The sequence below is a fragment of the Gorilla gorilla genome, chromosome 4 (genome assembly GCF_029281585.2).
Source record: "Gorilla gorilla gorilla isolate KB3781 chromosome 4, NHGRI_mGorGor1-v2.1_pri, whole genome shotgun sequence".
NCBI lineage: Eukaryota > Metazoa > Chordata > Mammalia > Primates > Hominidae > Gorilla > Gorilla gorilla.
This window is the reverse complement of record NC_073228.2, coordinates 25,096,633-25,119,409: the sequence shown is the minus strand read 5'-3', so window position 1 is coordinate 25,119,409 and position 22,777 is coordinate 25,096,633. Positions and strand designations below refer to the sequence as shown.

The 22,777-nt window shown below is 49.7% G+C and overlaps 1 protein-coding gene across 3 annotated transcripts; it reads left to right on the top strand.

The window, feature by feature from the left end:
• Positions 1-308: 308 nt before the first annotated feature.
• On the top strand, positions 309-17,478 carry CACNG5 (calcium voltage-gated channel auxiliary subunit gamma 5). Of its 3 annotated transcripts, XM_004041115.5 has the most exons (5): positions 319-607; positions 2,081-2,167; positions 3,665-3,805; positions 7,613-7,758; positions 8,080-17,478. In XM_004041115.5, the coding sequence occupies exons 1-5, from the start codon at positions 412-414 to the stop codon at positions 8,335-8,337; spliced, it is 828 nt and encodes a 275-aa protein (XP_004041163.1). In that variant the 5' UTR covers positions 319-411; the 3' UTR covers positions 8,338-17,478. The 3 variants fall into 3 exon arrangements, with proteins under 3 accessions (XP_030866502.1, XP_030866501.2, XP_004041163.1); XM_031010642.3 differs by lacking the exon at positions 7,613-7,758 and having other exon boundaries at positions 309-607; positions 16,477-17,478; XM_031010641.3 differs by lacking the exon at positions 8,080-17,478 and having other exon boundaries at positions 309-607; positions 7,613-8,079.
• The last annotated feature ends 5,299 nt before the right edge of the window (positions 17,479-22,777 follow it).

Here is a 22,777-nt window from a genome sequence, read left to right as displayed (position 1 = left end):
GAAACCCTTCAATGGCAAGGATAGTGTCATGTTCATTTTTGTATCTCCCATGTCTGGCACAATGGGTTGCTGAATGAATAAATGAATGAATGAATGGCAGTACCCAGCAAGGGGACTCCCAGAGAGGACAAGGGGGTCCTTGCAGTGGCATGCCAAGAACGCTCTGAATTGCTGTGGGGTTAGGGGGAGGGTGGCACCTCTGTTGCGGTGACCTGGTGTCCAGGGGGTTGCCTGGTGGTCTTTACTCATCCATTGAGCCAGGTTGGGGGTTGACTTTAGTTACTGGCTCCTCATCTTGGTCTTCTCAGAGCCGTGGGTACTGCCACCTGCTCACCCACTCTCCCTAGCCCCAGAGCGCAGTCCGTGCTGGTGGGAGCGTGGCGACTGGTTGCGCAGCAACGGTCCAGGAAGATGAGTGCCTGCGGGAGGAAGGCCCTGACCCTGCTGAGCAGCGTCTTTGCTGTCTGTGGCTTGGGCCTCCTGGGTATCGCGGTCAGCACCGACTACTGGCTGTACCTGGAGGAGGGTGTGATTGTGCCCCAGAACCAGAGCACCGAGATCAAGATGTCCCTGCACTCAGGCCTCTGGCGGGTCTGCTTCCTTGCAGGTAAGGGTGCCCAGGGTTGGGGACAGCCCTGCCTCCTGACATCACCTGCCCCAAGAGGTCCCTCCCTGGGGAGAGATGGCCAAGAGATGCTGGAAGGAGACCGTTCACCACGGATGATCCCTATATATGGCGGGTGGTGCTCCCTGCAGTGACTGGGACCCCATTCCAAACTCAAGTCCTGATTCTCGATGTCCATTTGAGCCAGTCTTTTCACCTCCCAGGTCTTCCTTCCTGAAAGATGAATGTAACTATGCCTTCCCCACACTCTGCTCCCAGGACTGGATGCAAATGACACTGCACAGATCTCAAATGTTCATGCATGCTTTAGCTCATTGAAGTATTGATCCCATATAATTCTCCCAACAGTACTGCAAGACAGGACTTGTTATTTCCACTTTGCAAATGCAGAAATGAAGATTCAAAGAGGTTCAGTCTCCTTAACTCAGCTTCCTTGCATCCACTAGTTTATAGATTAGAAAATACTTGGCAGTTTCTCTGTTCCTCCCTCCATAAAATGGCACAGAGGAAACACATGAGCAGGAAGAGGAAACACATGCTATGAGAGGAAACATGCTACCAGCTCTGCAGCATGGTAGAGGTTTTGACCCCACTTATCTGGGCCTGCCTTTTTACTCACTAGGGCTTCCCTGTAACCCTTCAAGTTACCACTCCAAGAATTCTATCCTTTATCCCTTTATCATGACCCAAGACCAGCCTACACAAGAAAAGCATTTCCAAGTCATACAAGAATAGCTGCAAGCTGGGCTGGCCTGGATTGCCACAGTGTGGTCACTGGGCTTTTCTTGGTAGGGGCTTGTAACTTATGTGTGCACTGGGAAGAGACACAGTTTGGCTCTCCCAGCCTTTTTCCTCCCAGCTTGATAGTACAGCTTTGGGGGATGGAGTGGGTATTTGTTCCTACCAGTATTTAGCAGAGAAGACACCTCAAGGTGTTGAGTCTGCCATGGGAATGACATCCAAATCTGGCTTCTTCTGCCCCAGACTGCGTGGCATTGGTCTGTGCTTAAATCTGGAGTTTGAAGTCACTAGGATCTGATTTCCAGGGTGGTTGACAGGGCTTTTGGAGTTTTGCTCCATGACACCCACACTGGAGAATCTAAGTCAGCTATGCACCATTGTCAGCCCCATCTGGCCAAACGCAGTGAGATGGCACCAGATGTTCACTCAGCATGGAGAGTTTGCAATACCAACCTCTTTTCATGTGACTCTTGGTGCTTGGGTCCATCCTCACACAGGCGCTTCTCCAGGAAGGTTGTCATGTCAGGACATGCCTCCACCTCTGCTGTGGGCTATGAGCCAGGGACAGGACCCCCATAGGGTTTGGATCCAGCTCAGGTGCAAAGACACAGCAGGTCAAAGATCCTAAAAACACACTTGGAAATACCATTTGTATGGACTAACTTCAAATCCATGTTCAAGAGGTACCTGGAAATGTGATTCTTGTCTCCACAGGTGAGGAGCGGGGGCGTTGCTTCACCATAGAATATGTGATGCCCATGAACACTCAGCTGACATCCGAGTCCACGGTCAATGTTCTAAGTAAGTGCCTTGAGTCTGGCAACCTGGGCCACTGGCTGGACAGAGAGGAGCAAGGCAGAGGGAAGAGTCAGTGTGCCAGCATATTTCTCAAGAGGAATGCCCTTAGACTCAGCTGGGTGTGCTGTCCTGTTAATTAGAGATGATCCACTAGAGCTTAATTTTCCAGTAGTGAAAACAGGTTGCTGGAGTCTCCCAGTCTACTGACCCAGGCATCAATCAGGGAACTGAGCTCTCTGGACCCCAGGGAGCCTGACTTCATGGCCTTGACCTCAACAGAGTCGGTTCTGCCCCCAGTATGAATTTGCAATATTGCAATGCAATTCTGATGCTAATCACCTGGAGTTAACAGAGACTCCACAGGTTTAAGGTCTCAGTCCCCAACGAGACTACCCTTATTTCAGATGCCAGCTGCAAGTTCAGAGGTCCCTGGCCTCCTGCACTTCTGACCAATTAGCTCCAAATATGGGAGCTCCCATAACTCCATCAGGTTCAATAATTGCAAAAATGACTCACAGAACTCGGGCAAGTGCTATACTTACCATTCCAATTTTATTACAAAGGACACAAATCAGGACCAGCCAGATGAAGAGACACATAGGGCAAGGTCTGGGGGTGGGTCCTGAATGTGGACCTTCAGACTCTTCTCTCCATGGAATCAGGTTGTGTCACCATCTTCACACACTGATGTGTTCATCAACCAGGAAGCTCAACTGAGCTTTGGTGTCCAGAGTTTTTATTGGGGTTCATTACATAGGCATGATTGATTACATTATTGATCATGTGATTGAACTCACCCTCTAGCCCCTTACCTTGCCTAGAGGCCAGGCTGATATCACCTGGCTCAAAACCCCAATATTCTAATCCCATGGTTGGTGTTTCTAGCCCCCATCCTGAGTCACCTGGTTAGCAAAAACTCAGGTGTGGTTGAGAGACCCACCATGAATAACAAAGACACTCCCATCCTTGGAAAATTCCAAGAATTTAGAGGTGATCTCTCAGGAACCAGGGACAAAGACTAGCCCCAACAGAATTGCTCCCCAAGTAATTATAAGTTGAAGAAAACAGAGGCTGTAACTGTCCCCTGTACCATTCAGAGCAACCCCTTGCCCAAGGAAATGGTGAATCTGCCTGGAAGAGGAAGCAAGATGGAATGACCTGGCCCTTCCACAGCTGCCATATTTGCAGGTGGTATGGACTCCATATTGGCAGACAGTGTGGACTCCCAGCAGGGTAGTAGCTTATGCCTGGAGGAAATGACAGAGGCCCTGAAGATGCTGGCACTTGAAGTCAGACCTTCCAGGCCCACCTCAGGGACAAAAGTCCTGCTAGTAATGGGAGATCCCTAGGCCACCTGATGGGGGTAGAGTCTGGGGAACCCCTGCAGGGTGGGGCTTTGAGGACCTGTTGGTAGACACTGCCAGGAACACTCAACTCGGGATGATGAGGAATGAATCAGGCCTGGAGGCTGACAGGCCACCCTTTTGTCCCGTTAATTAGAGATGATCCGCTCAGCCACACCATTCCCTCTGGTCAGCCTCTTCTTCATGTTCATTGGGTTTATCCTGAACAACATCGGACACATCCGTCCCCACCGGACGATACTGGCCTTTGTCTCTGGCATCTTCTTTATCCTCTCAGGTAAGTTGTGTTGTTTTCTTTTCTTGCACCCTGGAATTTTTTTTTTTTTTTTTTTTTTTGAGACAGAGTCTTGCTCTGGCACCCACGCTGGAGTGCAGTGGTGCGATCTTGGCTCACTGCAACCTCCACCTCCCGGATTCAAGCAATTCTCCTGCCTCAGCCTCCCAAGTAGCTGAGATTACAGGTGCCTGCCACCATACCTGGCTAATTTTTGTGTTTTTAGTAAAGATGGGGTTTTTCCATGTTGGCCAGGTTGATCTTGATCTCTGAGCTCAAGCAATCCAACTGCCCTGGCCTCCCAAAGTTCTGGGATTACAGGCATGAGCCACTGTGCCCAGCCACCCTGGACTTTTGCTGTTTAACTCCTAAAAGGCTCTGCATTGGAAAGTCCCGGAATTAGGATAGGCTGAGTCAGTTATTCAGACAGAATTGAGTCAGAGATGGAGGAAACATCTGAGGACCCTGGGCCCATTATTACCTTCCAGAAGAGCAACAGAGGCTCCACAGGAGGGGTGACTGCACAGACTCCCCTCTGGCAAATCTGGGATTGGAACCCAGGGTTCCTTCCTCACTCCACACATCACTGCACCTAATGACTTTTTAATTCCCACCATCTTGAGTATTCCTATTTTTGAAGGGGCTATGTCTTCATATTTGTGCATGAATATTAAACACAATCTGCCTTTGGAATAATGGGTCCTTCACCCCCCATCCCCCAGCTGTCCTCAGGAGACTCCTGCTGTCTCCTTCCCTCTCCAGTCACACCCCACACCATAAACCCTCCTAGACCACTTCAACATGGACTTGTCTTCCTGGACCGATGCCAGGTTGTACTTCATTCTTTCTTCTTTTTATTCATTCATGATATCTACCAGGCCTTATTCTGGCTGCTGGCATCACTGCCTACAAAAAGGGCAGTGCAATGGGAGATACAAACAGTAGACAGAAGATAGGAACCCAGTGTGAATAGGACTATGAATGGTGGCCAGCAAGGACTGCAAGGGGGCCAAGACCAGTGACTGAAACTCAGGGCAAATGTTGGTCATGGAAGACTACCAGGAGGAGGCAAGCTAAAGGATGAGTAAGAATTAGGCAAAGAAGTGAGGTTGGGGGTGGGGGTGGAAAATGGGCCTGGAGGAAAGTGGGAGGATGAAGCACTGGAGGAACTGAGTGTAATCATTGCTCATCATGGCAGGTGCAAGGAAAAATGTAGTGAGAAGAGAGACTGGGGAAGGCATCTGAGGTCGTCTTATGGATTCGGGACTTTAGGAGAAGACTTAGATGGCTTTTGAGCCAAGGGATGACACGATTGGGTTTGGATTTTAGAATGACCATGCTGGGGAATGGAGGGAGGGAGGGAAGTAAGACAGGAGGCAGGGAGACTAGGCAAGAGGCTATTCCAATAGTAGAGGCGATGGCCCAAACAGGGGGTTGATGGTGGAGAAGAGAGAAATGAGAGGGTTCGAGTGACATTTGAGAAGTAAACTCAACAGAACTAGGATGAGGCTTCCAGGGAAGAGTCAAGGTAAGTGTCAATTTCTTGCTTGAGCACTGGGTGGATGGCATATCACATCATTGATTCAGGGATCACAGGAGGAACAGATTTGGGCAGATCATGAGTTTAGTGTGGGAAATGCTGAGTTTGAGGTGTCCTTATGACATCTGGGAGGAGGTGTCCAGAAGGCTGCCAGAGGTCAGTGTCTGGGGCTCATGGGAGTGACTTGGACCAAAGATAGAGATTGGAGAGCTATCAGCCTAGGGAGTGGGAGAGGAATCCATGGACATGGATGAGATTACTCATGGCTGGTGTGTAGAGTGAGAAGGAGAAAGAAAACAGCAAATAAAGGTGGGCTCTTTCTCCTTTTCAAGGTGACCTGTGCATTTTCATGGAGACCTTTTCTTTTGGAGATAATGACTTGGGCCAAAGGAGTGGCTCTCGGGGCATGTAATTTAGGTGCCCCAGACTGACTGACTGGTTAGGGATCCTGGGGAGAAGATGCTTGGATGGAAAATGGATGGGTGAATGACTTGAATAATTGATAGATGGATGGATGGATGGGTGAGTGGATGGGCGGATGGGAAGAAAGGAAAAACAGCTATTGGATACCAAGCATTCTGATTACCACCTGACTCCTAAGTAATTTTAGGATCCTTTTCCCAGTATTTTCTTGTCAACGTAGATTGGGAGCCAGGTGGCAGTCAGAAAGTCTGATGTCCAAGAGCCACTCTTTCTTTCTCCATCCATCCATCCATCCATCCATCCATCCATCAATCCATCCATCCACACACCTACCCACTCTTCTTTCCATCCATCTGTCCATCCATTTTTCGATCTACCACCAACCCATCATCCATCCATTCTTCCATCTATCAACCCATCCTTCCACCCTTCCATGCATTAACCCAACACGTATTTATTGAGCACCAGGAATGTCATCAGCCCAGCTTTTGCATGGTGATATTTCCACGAAGTCTATGAGGTACAGACTCAGGGTTAGTTAAGCTTTTTATTTTTCCTTCTGTGAACTTCACGATAGCCAAAGCTATAAACAGTAGCTTTGACATACGTGAGGTTTTTCAGCAGTGGGCTACCAGATCAGAAATCTAGGATTGAGATGGGCCACATGAAGTCATTTCAATGATAACAATAAAGAGGGTTCATTTAGTGCACCAATGATTCAAACATAAGTACTAGGAAGGTTTCGGTCACACCAATTTTCCTTTGGCATTCATCCTTCCAGATGCCCTAGTTTCATAAAATAATGTGAGTGGAATTAAACCTGAACAACTCAAAAGAGAGTAATTAATTATGTCTTGATTCAATTACAGCTACTAATTGATAGAACTGATGCCTGAGGCAGTCATTTGCACAATGGCAGTAGGAGGTCGGTCCCCCTGGCCTCCTGATTTAAAGTTTGCCAACATCTGGACAAAATCCCTTTACCTCCCCTACCTAAAGATCTCAGACAGGCCACACCTTGTGGTCAGGTGGGTTGGACAGACCATGGGCCACATGAGGGAACTTCGCAATGATAGATGCCACCTACCACCTTGGCTATCTCTGCCCACGGGGCGTATTTTACCCTTCAGTTCTGTAAAAGCCACTTTCTAGCTCAGTGGTTCACAGCCCTCTTAAGAAAATGCAGTGCCAGGCGCAGTGGCTCACACCTGTAATCCCAGCACTTTGGGAGGCCGAGGCTGGCGATCACTTGCGGTTAGGAGTTCGAGACCAACCTTGCCAACATGGAGAAACCTTGTCTCTACTAAACACACAAAATTAGCTGGGCATGGTGGCAGGCACCTGTAATCCCAGCTACTCAGGAGGCTGAGGCAGGAGAATCACTTGAACCCGGGAGGCAGACGTTGCAGTGAGCCGAGATCGCGCCATTGCCCTCCAGCCTAGGCGACAAGAGTGAAAATCCACCTCAAAAAAAGAAAAAAAAAAAGAAGAAGAAAATACAGTGCCAGGTCCCATCCCAGGCCAGGTGTATCAGAATGTCCAGAGCTGGGGCTCAGGCCTGTGTGACAGATATGCACAGCAGGGTGAGAACCACCGGGCTTAGCCCATGGCTTAGGAGGGCAGCTATATAGGAGCTTCTTCCCTCAAACTATCTGCTGTCTAGAAGGTGCTGGTCTACACAGGGTGCTTGGGAGGAAAGTTTCTGCTCTCCTTTGAACTCCACTGAGAGCATTGTTACCCCAAGGCTGGTGGCTTTGCTCCTGAATTGCAAAGGGAGGTGGGTGCCACCTCAGCAAACTTCCTGGGCCTCTGGGCTGAGCATCCCCTCTCCCCTGCTGCCCGACCAGGCCTCTCTCTCGTGGTGGGCCTGGTGCTCTACATCTCCAGCATCAACGATGAGATGCTCAACAGGACCAAGGATGCAGAGACCTACTTCAACTACAAGTATGGGTGGTCGTTTGCCTTCGCCGCCATCTCCTTCCTTTTAACGGAGGTAAAGCCCGTCACCCTAAGTATGGATAGGCTGGGCCTGGGCACTGCCCCACTGAGCCGGGGAGAGTGGGGATGGGGGAGAGGGGAGATTCCACAACCATTTTGGACCCCGGACCACCCACTCTACTTCCCTTCCTCATCCCAGAATGTGTCACTGTCTTACCTTTCTGGGTCTCCTCCGGCCAGGATGTCCCCAGGGCCCTGCTCCTGTCCCCACGTCCACTTCCCACCCCACTCGAGCTGTGTCCTGTGCAGACCCCAGCCAAGGGAGATGAGGCAGGCCCCAGCAGCGAGCCCATTCTCTGTTGTCTTCTCCCTGTAGAGTGCCGGGGTGATGTCTGTGTACCTGTTTATGAAGCGGTACACCGCGGAGGACATGTACAGGCCCCACCCTGGCTTCTACCGCCCTCGGCTGAGCAACTGCTCCGATTACTCAGGCCAGTTCCTACACCCAGACGCCTGGGTCAGGGGCCGCAGCCCCTCCGACATCTCCAGCGAGGCCTCCCTGCAGATGAACAGCAACTACCCCGCCTTGCTCAAGTGCCCCGACTATGACCAGATGTCCTCTTCGCCCTGCTGAGCCTCGGCCACCCCCATCCCTGGACTGTGGGTGGCCAGACAACCCTTCCTGTTCTCTCCAGGTGACCCCTGAGCCCCAGGCCTGTGCTTGACAGGCCCAGGCCACCCATGCTTAGCTGTTGTCACTTGACCCCAGTCCTCTCCCTGCTTCTCCAGAAGGGCTCTAACTGCCCCAGCGTGGGTGTGGGAGTCTGGAGTCTGTGGGCAAGCTGATTGTCTGGGAACATGGGAGAAGCCCCGCCCATGTGAGTGCCAATCACAGCAGTGGCTCCAGGAAGCCAGCAGCTCCCCCCAAGCCCAGGAGACACCGATGTTCCCTTTGTATATTCTTCCTGCACCCCCCCAACTTCATGGCCCTGGGCCAGGGCCAGCTCTGAGATGCCAAGCTCCTTACACAGATGCAGCTGGACTCGTGCACTTGCCAACTGGCCTGGCCATTCACATTCAAGATCTGCACCATCTGGCCGAAAGGTGACTCTGATATAGATGTCTGGCTGACTTAGACATGTCAAGCTGTCAGTGTTCCTTCTGAACTCCTTTCTCCTTGTCACCCATGTCCCTCCACATGACACACCTGTCCACGCTCTTCCCTCCCTGACACAGGCTGTGAACTTTTTCTCCTTTCCTCACACCAGAACTCAGCTGCCCTGGGCCCTGGCACTAAGGGACTAAGGGTGGCTCTGAGGCCACACTGATGAAGTCACAAAGAGGTGTTAATGGCTGAAGACATCCTAATATGTATGGCCCTTTGATAACATATTTTACAGGAGCCTTTTATGCCTTAACCCAAATAACTGATTCTGACAATGAGAATTTTAGAATTGGTCTGGTCTGAGTTCCTATTATCAGACACTGTTTCTGGTCCTGGGGATACTGTCCCCTTACAAGGGTAATATTTCCAGACCAAGGCCCTAAGATGGAATCTTGTAGACATCTGTCTAAACCACCTAAGTGGAAGGTTGCCTTCGAACAGGCTGCCTGGGAGTGGGAGCTGGATTTGATGACACCTGGTGCATCTTGAGTTCAAACAAAGGCAGACTTGGAATAATCCAGCTGCTCTCCAAAGGCTGCCTGTGAACATTGGGGGTTGCCAATTTAATCCTAATATAGAGGAGTGTCTGCTTCCTGGGTGTAGGACAGATGTGGGCAAATCAGATTTTTCCAGAAGACCAGGCAGTGTGACACCCATTCTTCTGGTGGGAAACCGGAGCCAGGAGGGTTTCAATTACCCTCCGTAAGTCCACAGAAGCCACTGCAAGCCATGCCCCCCTTCAGCTCTCCAAGTGTCAGCTTAGCTTAGATGTTTTTGGTTTTGAGATTTTGAGTAGCAAAACAATGCTGTGTGTCGCTGCTGTGCCCGCTCTCTTCTTGCCCTCTTTAAGACGCTGTTAGGTTCTGAGAACAGAAAGCCATGGTGGCGACACGTGGGCTCCAGCACGTAGTCCAGAAAGCTGCACGTCTGGTGTGCGCAGCCTTGGAGGGGCGGTGTGTTAGGCAGCCGGGCTGCCGCAATGAACTACCACAGACTGAGTGGCTTAAATAACACACATGAATTTTCCTACAGTTCTGGGTACTGGAGTCCAAGATCAAGGTGTTGGCAGGATTGGTTTCTTCTGAGGCCTCTGTCCTTGGCTTGCAGACGGCTACCTTCCTGCTGTGTCCTCATGTGGTCTGTGTGCCCGTGTCCCTGGTGTCCCTCAGCGTGTCCAAATTCCCTCTCCTGGTGTCCAAGGACACCAGTCAGATTGGATTCGGGTCCATCCCCAATTAATTGGTGGTTAATTTTCATGAAATAACCTCTTTAAAGGCTCTATCTCCAAATACAGTCATATTCTGAGGTACTGAGGGTCATTCTACAAATGAATTTAGGGAAGACAGAGTTTAGCCCATGACAGGTATTTTGTTGCTGGATTCTTCCATTTGTCTCACAGCATGGTGGAGGAGAAGGATAAGAGAAGCCAGTTCTGGTCCCAATTCAGCCACTCATTCACCACGAATCCTTGGGCAACACCTCCACTCTGAGGGGCTTGGCCTAAATGGTTTCCTAAGCCCACTCGCCTCCCACCCACCCACAACTCCAATGACTCAGCCTCCTGTGGGAGGCTCTCTGTTGCTTTTGTATGTGACTTTTCAATCCTTGCCTATAAACTGATAGCAACTGCGAGGCCCCCCTCCCTCTCCACTGGCACCCTTGCAATGACTGTTGTATTCTTCAGTTACTGTTTACAGAATAATACCAAAACCATGTTCTCCTCACCGCAAAGTAAAGGAATCAGTTTTTGTGCTTGGAGACAGATAGCGTTTCCAAACTGGACAATCATTTAGGTAAGCGCTATTCCAATTTTTATCAATGTAATTAGCTCCTAATTGCACTTTTCTCTCTCTAGAACACTCTTTCTCTGTCACTGTGCCAGGCTTGTTTTTGGTGCACCTGGAAAAAGTAGAATCCACTCCTAAATACAAGCTGATTGTGGACTCAGACATCACTAGGTTCGGTCTTCACTGGCCCTGATGCTGAGCTGCTAAATGAAGGAGCCCTTAGCCTGGGAAGATGTGGTTTACACGCATCTTAGGAACAGGTTCTCGGTCATTTTTTCCCCCATCGGGGGTGGGTGCATGTGTCAATAATCACATCACCATCACAATTTCCTTTCTGTCTATAAATTCATCTCAGAATCAGGGGCTAGTTGCAGCCTCTCCTCAATCAGGAGATTTTTACCAAACGTTAACATATACAAACTCAACTCAGAAATCATAAATTAGGGTCTCTTCTTCAGTATGCATTCTGATCTTTTGTCTCCTCAAGCACTGTAAAAAAATGGGAGGGGTAGACTAATAAACCCAAGTGTCATGAATTATGGAATAAAATGACTTGGGGTAATCAGTCATTAACAGGGAACAATCTGACATTGGTTCCCCCACACCTGGAACTTATCACCCTACTTTTTTTTTTTTTTTTGAGACGATGTCTTGCTCTGTCACCCAGGCTGGAGTGCATGTAAGAGTTAAAGAAAGAGGAGGCCTGGCACAGTGGCTCACGCCTGTAATCCCAGCACTTTGGGAGGCCGAGGTGGGCAGATCACGAGGTCAGGAGATCAGGACCATCCTGGCTAACATGGTGAAACCCCGTCTCTACTAAAAATACAAAAAAATAGCCGGGCGTGGTGGTAGGAGCCTGTAGTCCCAGCTACTCGGGAGGCTGAGGCAGGAGAATGGTGTGAACCCGGGAGGCGGAGCTTGCAGTGAGCCGAGATCACAACACTGCACTCCAGCCTGGGCGACAGAGCGAGACTCCGTCTCAAAAAAAAAAAAAAAAAAAAAAAAAAAAAAAAAAAAAAAAAAAGAATTAAAGAAAGAGGAAAGAACCATGAAAAGTGGCTCAATAGTCAAAGACAGGTTTATTTTGGAGAATAAACCTGAGAGGGGCTTCTGGACGATTTCAGTCAAAAGCACTCTCCCTTACAGACTAAGAGTATTTATTGGTGAGAGAGCTTGGAATGTTTCTGTGTGGGGGAGAAGTTTATGGCAGGGTTGGAAAGTCTCTGGTCAGAGAAAAGGTTATCTTGGGGCTGACATCTCTCTGGTTGGGGAGGAGTGTGGAATGTTTCTGGTCAGAGATGTCATTTGTGGTTTATGGTCATGCTGACCTTAGCCATTAGGCTGATGCCCTTTGAATTTAGGTGGTTTTTGATCAAGGTGAACTTTAAAATGGCAGTGCTTGTGCAAGATGGTGAAGCTCCTGCTCTGTCAGTGCAGTGGTGTGATCTCAGCTCACTGCAACCTCTGCCTCCTGGGTTCAAGCAATTCTCTTGCCTCAGCCTCCCAAGTATCTGGGATCACAGGCATGCACCATCATGCCCAGCTAATTTTTAAATTTTTAGTAGAGATGGGGTTTCCCCATGTTGGCCAGGTTGGTCTTGAACTCCTGACCTCAAGTGATCCTCCTGCCTTGGCCTCCCAACGTGCTGGGATTACAGGCATGAGCCACTGTGCCCATCCCCTACCCTCTTTCTTGTCCCATGGGTGAGTCAATGATGTCCTCCCAGCCCCACCAGTGACCTTCAGAAGAATCATGTGTTACCAGGGCTGCATGCAGAGCTGGGGTGGGGGCGTGGGGGAAATCCATAGGTGCTGCAGGCTTATCAGTGATGTCCCTAGAGAACCACATGTAGGGGGCACCCCTCCTTAATGTTTCAGTAACTCTCCCTTCTCCCTAGATACAGGTGGTCTATCAGGGTTCTCCAGAGAAACAGAATCAACAGGATGAATACATAGAGAGAAAGATTTATTTTAAGGAATTAGCTCAAGAAGTTGTGGAGACTTGGTGAGTACAACCAAAATCTGATGGCAGAGGCTGGTTGGGCTGGAGACCCGGTGAGGACTTGCAGTTCAAGTCCAAACTTGCAGTCTCCTGGCAGAAATCCTGGCTGCTCAGGGGAGGTCAGCCTTTGTTCTATACAGGCTTTCAGTGCAGTGGTTGAGGCCCACCGACATTAGCAAAGGTAATTGCTTTACTCAGTGTCCACTGATTTAAATGTTAGTGTCATCCAAAACACACCTTCACAGGACAGTTAGAAAAATGTTCGGCCAAATATTTGGGCAGCACCATGGCCCAGCCACACTGACGTGTAAAACTAACCATTGTAAGTGGAGAAAGGACAGCGGAGGCCGGGAGAGCCACATTCCACCTAAGGCCTGCACAAATTGGCACTTGGGCTCTGTTCCTTCACCAGCTGCCTGGATTTTGGGTATGAGGGCCCGCCCATTGGCAGCTCTCTAAGTCTTGACTTTCTCCCCACACTCAGTGAACCACTTTCATATGCTCGTGTGACACTTGGAAGTTAACCTGCCTTTGGAACACAGCACTCTGCCTAGGGAGTGGGTGCACAAGTGGATGGATGAGTGGATTCTGTCTAATGCACCTGTGCCTGGGGCCCAGCTAGCACTGTGAGTGTGGGTTCATCCATGGCAGCAGCGGCTGCTCCAGTGTGCCATAGAAGAGACGAGGCTCAGTGGTCACCACTACAGGGGGTGGAGGGTGGTACGCTGGAGCCAGTCAGAGCCCCCACCAGGGCTGCTTTTGCTCTTTGGGTTCCAGGCATGCAGATGAGTGAATAGGAACTGGGCAGGTGCCTCTCTAGCATCCACGTCTCCCAGGACAGGTGCTAGGGCCTCAAGTCCTTGGTACTGGCAGAGCTGAGGTCTCTGGAGTCTCACATCCCTGAACCAGGATCCTGGACCTCTGCTCTGTGACCTTGGACATATCACATCCTTCTGGGCCTGCCTCCACCTTCTGGTGTGTGAAGCCAGGACTCCCTGTGTGCTCACTGTGGGGCTAAGATTTTCTGCCCGGGTGGCCCCATCCTTGAAGGTTTGCATGCATGGGCTCTCTGTCCTGCTGGTTCAGAGGCCTGAGTTCTCATCAGGTGCTGCTGCACCCTCTGTGTGTTACCAGCAGCCCTCGGAACTTCTGTCTTTTCATTCCTGTAATGGGGGGTTGTAGATAAAATCACCTCATCAGGCTCTATCCCCAGACTCTATACCCAACTCTAGAGGCTGTAAGTTTTACAAGCAAAATGCAACCAAGCTCAAGTAGTAGACTCCTTCCAGCCCCTGCCTCCTAATGGAGGCACCCAGATGACAACACTCCAAAGAATGTGGAATTTAGCTAAGAGATCAGATACTTGCAGCACCCCAAGGAAGAATAAGATTTATGCATAATGGAGTGCACATGGCAGGCAGTAGCAGTGGGGAGACAGTTGGAGGAAGGCAGAATTCTACTGCCTTTATCCACGAGTTGGTAGCAAGATGGCAACAGTGATTCCAAACATCCTATCAAGATGCAACAGCATCAGAGGGAAGAGAAGGGTGGTCTTTTTCTCTATGTTTTTCTGAGGAACAAAGACAACTTTCCCAGAAGCAACCCCAGCAGACTTCATGTCATGTCTCATTGGCCAAAACCAAGTCACATGCCCATTCCTAAACCACAATCTGGCAAGGGGAACAGGGTGACCATGTGCTCCAGTTATTTATTAATATACAAGCAATTGCCCCAAAACTTAGTAACTTAAGACAGCAACAATCATATCATGATTATTTCTGACAGCTTTAGGGGTTGGCTGGGCTCAGCAAGGCGGTTCTCACTCGGGATCTCCCAGGCAGTTGGAGTCAGACAGTGGCTGTCATTTCAAAGGCTTCCCTGCTTATTGGTGTGGCAATTGTATCCACTGAGACTTCAGCTAAGGTTGTCACTAGAACATCTTTGCACACGGTCTGTTCTTAAGGCCTGGTCTTCCTCGTAGGGTGACAGCTTGGTTTTAAGAGTGAGGGTCCCAAGAGCCAGGCAGAAGCTTCATTGCCTTTCTGGAAGCAGCCTTTGAAGTTACCTGATGTCATTCCCATCATAATCCCCAGACTACCTAGGTTTATAGAGAAGAGAACATAGATCCCACCATCTCAGATGTGAGGAGTGTCAGAGTTCCATTGTGAGGAACACATGAGAGATGGGATCTATGGTAGCAAGCACCTTTGAGAAACACAATCTGCTATACCATGACTGGCTTTGACCAGTCAGTTATTCTCCCAGCCTGGAGATTCTGAAGTTACTCTGGGGTGGGCCCTGAGGGTCTGTTTCTCTAAAAAGCTTCCAGGCAATGTCAAGGCCATGATATGCTCTAGGCTCTAGGGGTTTAGTCCCAGATCTCTGAAATTTGTTTAAAGCTCTCCAGATGGTTCTAATGTGAAACCAGGGTTGAGAACCACTGGCTTAGACCCACTGGGATTTATCACTGTAGCTGGGGATAAGGCCACCTTCTGAGTCTGGCTGGGGAGTGGTGGCATCCCAAACAAAATGCAAGAAAAGAGGGGAGAATTGTGCTGGGTGGACTCCTGAGGAGGTGGAAGCCCCAGGGACCCCCCACCCCTTGCTCTGTCTCAGCCTGCACCAGCCCCACCTCCTCCGACAAGGCTGTGCCTGGGGCAAGATGCCAAATTCATGGGCTCATGCCCAGCCCTTCTGCCTCTGAGTCCTTTCCCCAAGGAGCTGATATTCACTGGTATGCAGCTAGAGCCTGCCCCTGGAAAGAGGATAGAGAACATCCTGGAGCCAACGTGTCCTCCAGCCCACTGTCAGGGCCAAGCAAGCAGGGATGCAAGCAGGGATGATAAATCCTCAGAAATGATCTCATAGTGTTGGGCTCTGACTATCAAGTTCAGGTCAATCTTTGTCACTGGTCTTTGAATAATTCATTTTGTGCTCAGCAGTTGTGAAAAAGAACAAAGCTCAAAGGCTTTAGAGGTTTCTGATTAGGCAATAAAGGAACCACGTATCACAACGTTCCCAGCAGACTAACTTGGGCCAATTTTTACTTTAAATCCACCCACACTCATACACCTCCCACCCTATTTCAGATACAACAATGTGTGTGAAAACACCATGTAAACTGTAAAGTCCTCTTTGGATTAAGTTATTTTCATTAACAAAATGTTGAAGAGACTAAATTAAACCACATAAGGTGAGTAGCAGCTATTCAATCCACAGCAATTCTCAGTGTCCTAAATGATCAATTCTGGAGAGCATCCTACAAGGTCCGTTCACAGGCTTGGGATTCGCCCAAGAATGGATTCACCATCTTCAACCCAGACACAGTCTCTTGCAAATGTCGATTTAGATACTACGACTTCAGCTTCAACCCCAGCAGGTCATCACCAACATCATGACCACCAACATGCATCTAAAGTCCTTATCAGAGTCCTTGGCACATAATAGGTATTTTGCAAGCATTATCTCATGTAACCCTTTCCATCCTGTACGTAGAATACTGAGACCTAAAGAAGTTTAGGGACTTGCTCATGACCGCACAGCTGGTAATATTTGCACTGCTCTGCTCTGCAAGTCCTGTTTCAAGTGCACCCCCAAGAGCATGGCACGTACAGTCCCAAAAGTTCTGCATGGTAAGTGTACCCTCTTCTATAATCAGAGAAATAATCCAGGTTCCCATCCAAAGATAAATGGGGGAAGGAAAGGTCTAAATGCAAACAACGGCGATGTGTCGTTTCCTGAAAGCCTCTACACATTAATCCTGACTCCTTCTCTCCCATCTCTACTCATGATGCCAACCAATGTTGGAAATGGCTCCAGGAAAACTCTGGATTTTCCTAACTGTGGTCAGCCAGTGGTGGAACCTCACCACACTCTTGTTCTGGATAAATTGAAGCAACTGGAGAAAGACTCATGACACAAGTTTGGCCATGGAACATGTTTGGAGTGTGTGGTTAGGGGTCATCTGATGCATCCTACCAACGTGACCCCAAGGAAAGTGCTGGAGGAATTGGGCTCAGATCCTAGAGATGAGCTCATGTCAGACTCTGGCCTCCAGATTCCATTTTCCTGGCTGACTCCCAGGGCACCATGGAGCAAATGGCCAGTGGGTGTGCCATGGGAGGTGAGACCCCCCCTCCGGCATTCTGAAGCCCTTCAGCTGGAGAGGAGGAAGAGATGTTTCATTTGTTCACAATGTTTCCTGAAGCACTGGAAGCGTGAACTCCTGAGTTGATGGCTGTGTGGGGTGCAAAGAAAAAAAAAGTGTAGTGAGAACGAATTTTACTTAGATGCAAGAAGTGTCACCTTGTTGTGTTAAATCAAATTAAATCTGTCTGAGCCCCTATTCACCTTGGTGGTGAGAAATTCAGTGTTCCCCAGGGTTGCATGGGAATCCAACGGGGAGGGAATGGCAGTGGCTGCCAGGCTGGAAATCCAAAGTCCAGCGGTGTAGGTGCCAGGGTTCTTGACACCTGGTGTCCTGTGTCCTCGTAAACACCATCCTGCCACCCCTCTCAGGCCCTGCCAAGGACTCTGCTCACTGCTGCTCTAGGAACCCATCAATTGCACCTCCTCACTCATTTCCTTCCAGGTGTGGGGACTGTCCCCATGCGTTGACTGCTCTCCCCGACCTCCAAGGACTCCTTTCAATCTGCCACCCCCTTGGGAGGATCCTGCACATCCTTCCTCAGTGGATCCTTAGAAACTCAATGGTGGGCTTTTTTGCCTGGATTGGGGGAAGAAAAAGAGATGGGGAAAATGAAGTACTCATAATAATTTACCCTGTGATCCTATTAATAATAAATTAGTACTAATATATTATTTTGGTTATTGCTACTATTTCTTTAGCACCTACTATATAACAGCTTCTGTCCTGGGCTGTTTCTCCGGTGTGATTTCATTTTATTTGCTTTGAATCCTAGTGCAGAATCTGAGTTAGTTACCCTCTCCAGTTCACGATGTACAGCCATTATTGGTTCACATAAGGCCTGGCTCTTGATTTTTTATTCATTCATTCTTTTTTTTTCCTTCCCCCTCCACCCCATGAGCAACCATTCAGATGTGTTTAATATATATATTTTTGTTTCTATGTGCTCCTTTTAAATGTATATTGTTTTCTGGCATGTGTATTTTAATTTAAATAAAGGGTACTGCATTATATATGCATCTCTCTTTCTCACTTTTTCATCCAGCACTGCTTTTACAATCTTCTGCTTTCCTCCACGAACATATAGTTCATTGCTCCTAACTGCTCCAAGCACTCCACAGCCTTTACTTTTTGCCTAAACCCCAGTGAAAATCTCAGTAATTAACACCAGGAAAGTGGGATTTGGAGGCCAGAGTCTGACATGACTCATGTTTAGGATCTGACACCAATTCCCCCAGCACTTCTCTTAGGTAGGGTTGCTTCCAACTCCCCTACAACACACGCACCAAACAGCACTGCTGAAAATACAGCTGTCCGTCTCCCCTTACAGATCTGGCAACCATTTCTTGGGGCTACACCGAGGGGTGGATGTAATGCATCGCAGGCTATGTTTGCACTTAATTTAATCCAACACGCTCTCATTGTTCTTCAGCAAAGATGCTCCAGTTCATACTCCCCGTGTCCCCCATCCCCGCTAAAACAGCCCAAAATTCCTCAGTCTCAACACTACTGACATTTTGAGCCAGAACATTCTTTGTTGTGGGTGCTAATCTTTGCATTGCAGGAAAGTTCAGCAGCATCTCTAGCCCCTACTCATGGGATGCCAGTAGCACCCGTATCCTCGCTTGTGGCAACCAAAATCTCCAAATGTCCCCTGAGCGGAAAACTGTCTCCAGCTGTGAGCTACCTAGGCTTCCCCAGTTTTCTCCTTTTTGTCAGTGTAGTGGGTTCCACCCTACATTTCCAGCAATCCTACAGCCACACTACCCTCAAAACCCCTGATCTCAGAAGTGAAGCAGGGTCAGGCCTGGTTAGTACCCGGCCGGGAGAAGATGGTACAACGAACTCCCTGGTACCCATCACTCAGCTTCCACGAGGACCAACTCATGTCTGACCCCAGATTCTTTAGAAACAAATCCCAAACATCATATCACTTCTTCTGCAATGATTTCCCACTGTATCGGCAAAAAATCAGGATTCTTTTAAAATCACAGTGCCAATAATACACTTAAAACAATAATTTCTTGATATCCTCAAATGTCCAGTTCAATGTTTAGATTTTCCTTATTATTATTATTATTATTATTATTATTATTATTATTTTTAGATGGAGTCTCACTGTCGCCCAGGCTGGAGTGCAGCGGTGCGATCTTGGCTCACTGCAACCTCCGCCTTCCGGGTTCAAGCAATTCTCTGCCTCAGCCTCCCGAGTAGCTGGGATTACAGGCACCCGCCACCATACCCGGCTAATTTTTGTATTTTTAGTAGAGACGGGGTTTCGCCATATTGGCCAGGCTGGTCTTGAACTGCTGACCTCGTGATCCACCCGCCTCAGCCTCCCAAAGTGCTGGAATTACAGGTGTGAGCCACTGAGCCTGGCCTATTTTCCTAGTTATTATCTAAAACATGCATATGTGTCGGTGCTTTACTGTTTATCAAGACCCATATAATATCCTGGCCTCACAATTGCTTTCAGGTCTCTTACATTTCATCCTTGAGTTTCTCAGCCTTACCCACTATCAGTCGGCCCATAGCCCAGAATGTTCTGACTGTAACACCCTGGGGTTGGTGAATGTTTCCTTCCATTGCATTTCCTGTGAATTGGTAGGCGGATCTAGAAGCTTGATTGGTTGCAGGTCTGACCTGTTGACAGTGAAACTCCTTCAGGAGACATGTGACACCTGGCCATCTGGCTGTCTCTTTTTTTTTTTTTTTTTGAGACGGAGTCTCGGTCTGTCACCCAGGCTGGAGTGCAGTGGCGTCATCTCGGCTCACTGCAACCTCCACCTTCCGGGTTCAAGCAATTCTCCTGCCTCAGCCTCCCAAGTAGCTGGGATTACAGATGGCCACACAACACCCAGCTAATTTTTGTATTTTTAGTAGAGACAGGGTTTCACCATGTTGGACAGGCTGGTCTCGAACTCCTGACCTCAAGTGATCCTCCCGCCTCAGCCTCCCAAAGTGCTGAGATTATAGGCATAAGCCACCGCGCCCGGCCGTGGCTATCTGTCTTCCGGGAAGTTAGCAGTCATTAATAGTCACAGCCCAGGTTCATTACGCTGTTAGTGGTTGCGCAGAGGTGATGTTCTAACACCATTCTTTCTTCATTATGAGCTGGAGTACTGCTGTTCTGACAAACCTCCCTTCAACTGCTCTCAAGTTTCTCTGCTTTGGTCCTCATTCCACCCTGTGGCTGCACACAACTGCCCTACAGATGCACCCAGGCCCCAGTGCATGGACATGGGGACCGTTTCCAGCAAAAACATCCACCTGTAACATTCTGCCAGCCCCCTATCCTCAGAAGTCACTCTCATCTTCATTTTTCACAAATCTCCAAGTCGTGAATATTTGTGTCCTTATCCTTTCTGGCTCCTATGTTTTTCTTCTGCTTCAAGGCCATGAAACAACCACATTGAGACGTCTCCTCTAAGAAATCTGCTCTGATTCAATGTCTCGAGAATGGCCACTTCTTTGCCAGGTTTTGGAGAGGCCCAGGGCAAGGCTGGAGGCCATTCCCAGGGAGGCTGGGAGGGTGTCAAGTTTGCCTTGGCACAGAGCAATGTTGCCGGGAGCTAACACCCCCACTTCTGCTCCCACGTGGAGAGGGGCCTTTCCTGGAGGCCCCCACCAGCTGTGAGTCACCAGTTCCTGAGCCCCAAACCCCATAGAAGAAATACAAATGGATTCTGGTGAACAGAGAACTCAAGCCACCTCCGTGTGGGAGAGGATGTTATAATATCAGGCTGTCGGCAAATTAACGTTATTAAACAAATGCACCAAAATAGCAGCCATAATTATTCCCATACAGTAGCTCAATCTGGAACTTTCAGGGTGTTTTTCTTTCCCCCCCTAAACACAAGGCTGTCAGTGCTCCTGTGGTCCTTCCTCCTTCCTTCTCTGCAAGATGCTGCAGAGCAAAGAGGCCTCAAGCAAGCTCCCAGAACCTCTTTGTTTCCCTGGGAAATAAAATCATGGGAGCCAAGATTTCTTCAACACCTAAGTGCCAGGCCCTTTATGTATGAAACTCGATTTACAACCTAATGAAGGAAATGCTGTTGTTCCCATTGGACAGATTAGCAAGCTGAGTCCAACAGAGGCCATGTAACTTGCCTTGCAGTCACTGGGCTTGAGGATATGAACGCCTGGGCTTGAGCAACCTCTGACCTTTGCCCTTTGCTCTGACTTGCTGCTCCAAATGTTCCTCTCCCCAGTATCTTCCTCTGTCTCTCTAGAGACGCTTCACCTCAAAGTACCTGCCCATGGCACCATGGCTTTTGAAGGCTGCTCTGTTCCAGGGAGCTCCGTATCTCCCTGCTCGGGGTGGCCTGTGCCCAGGGCCAGGTTTGGGCCAGGGTCCCTTGCAGGAGAGCAGAACAGTGGGGATCGAGGAGGGGTGAGGTGCCAGCAGAGGCCAGCTTCTTGGCAAGTTGGCGTGAGGACACAAGGTCATGGGGGAGGTGAGAGGCCCAGGAAGGGGGTGCCCCAAGCACAGATCTGAGCATCACTCCAGCCAGGCTGGCCAGGCTGGGCACATGATTGCAGGAGCCTGTGTCCTGCAGCAAACCGGGCCTGTCCTGGCAGCAGCCCGCTCCTCGCTCTGACAGGCGGATCAGTCCCCCTCTCTGAGCCTCCATCTCCGCATGATGCCTGCCTCTGTGTCAGGCTATCAACATCACACGTTATGCAAAGGATGCATGTGACAGGTGCCCATTAGGGATATCACTGGGGCTACAGCCATAAAGGGCCTTCCCAGGAGCCACATTCTGGGCTGGAACTGGGTGGAGACAGCAGTCAAGCCCAGGTCTTGCCCGTTTGTCCTCAAGAAGCTGTCCAGGGAGCAGAGAAGCCATGATTCTGCTGTCGATGACTCCCGTGATCACCATGCGGTGGATGCTGTGAGCCCACCCGGATGTCCCTGCTGTCAAGGCCATGTCACTCTGGGCTACTGGGAGGCCTGTCCTCAGGTGACCCTCAGCCATCAGCCCTTACCCTGGGAGCTGCCTCAGCTGCAGAGCGCCACCTCGCCCTTGGTCATGCCCTGCCCTGGGCAGCCCACATCCAGGGACCAGTGGGCTGGAAACAAAGTCGTGGCAATCTCAGGCAACTCAGGATAACTCTGAAGGGCTGGTCTGCCTCCAGCACACCCTAGGAGTGGGGCCTGCTCTGCAGCCGGGATCCCCCCACCCTCCACCCATCACTCCTCCCACCCTTCCTTTCCCAAGTGCCTGGCTCCAGGACATCCCCAATCCCCTGCCAGCTCTCTCTCCTTGCCCGCTTTCTGAAGAATCCAACCTGCAACATATTATCACTATAATTATATAAGTGCGGGTGATGTCGCCCAGGATTGCTTGCAGGTGAGCCTAAGTTGAGAGAAATTGCAGGCAGCCGCAGGAGCATGTCATAAGGAACAACTTTAGTTTTTGCCTGCCCAAGGGCCACTCTCCCCTTCTTCTGGCCAAGGAGTGAGGAAAGGACTCAGGCTGGGTTATAGTTCCTCATCCCGGCTCTGCTGATGAGGGGTAGGGTTGGGCAGCTCATGCAGTGCCAGGCACCAGGTCAGGCCTTTCGTGAACATGACTGCACCTAAGCACATCAATCATGGGTCCCCATCTCACAGGATTAAAGAGATCACTTGTCCAAGGTTACACAGCTAATGAGTGGTGGGGCTGGGATTCAATGTTTTTCACACGAGGCTCCGAGGGGCCCTGGGACATTCATGGGGTCCCTGGAGGGAAGAGTGTGAGGAGGAGGTGAAGAGGAGGCTGAGAAGAGGAGGCTGAGTAGGGGAGGCTGAGTAGGGGAGGCTGCGTAGGTGGTGCTCCCCAGCCTTCAACAGCGGCAACTCAACCTGCACGGATTTCACATGCCAGGCAGATGCCGCCCTGTGCCTTCATCTCAGGCAGCCTGTGCTTGATGTTCCCAATGTCATGTTGACTTTTCCACGCAGAAGTGGTTCTGGAATCAGACAGCTCC

Bases quoted from the DNA above. Each gene is read 5' to 3' on its own strand.
- CACNG5 (XM_031010641.3), top strand. From the start codon at position 412: ATGAGTGCCTGCGGGAGGAAGGCCCTGACCCTGCTGAGCAGCGTCTTT. The intron at 608-2,080 runs GTAAGGGTGCCC...TTGTCTCCACAG, and splicing joins GCGGGTCTGCTTCCTTGCAG to GTGAGGAGCGGGGGCGTTGC. The intron at 2,168-3,664 runs GTAAGTGCCTTG...CCCGTTAATTAG, and splicing joins GTCCACGGTCAATGTTCTAA to AGATGATCCGCTCAGCCACA.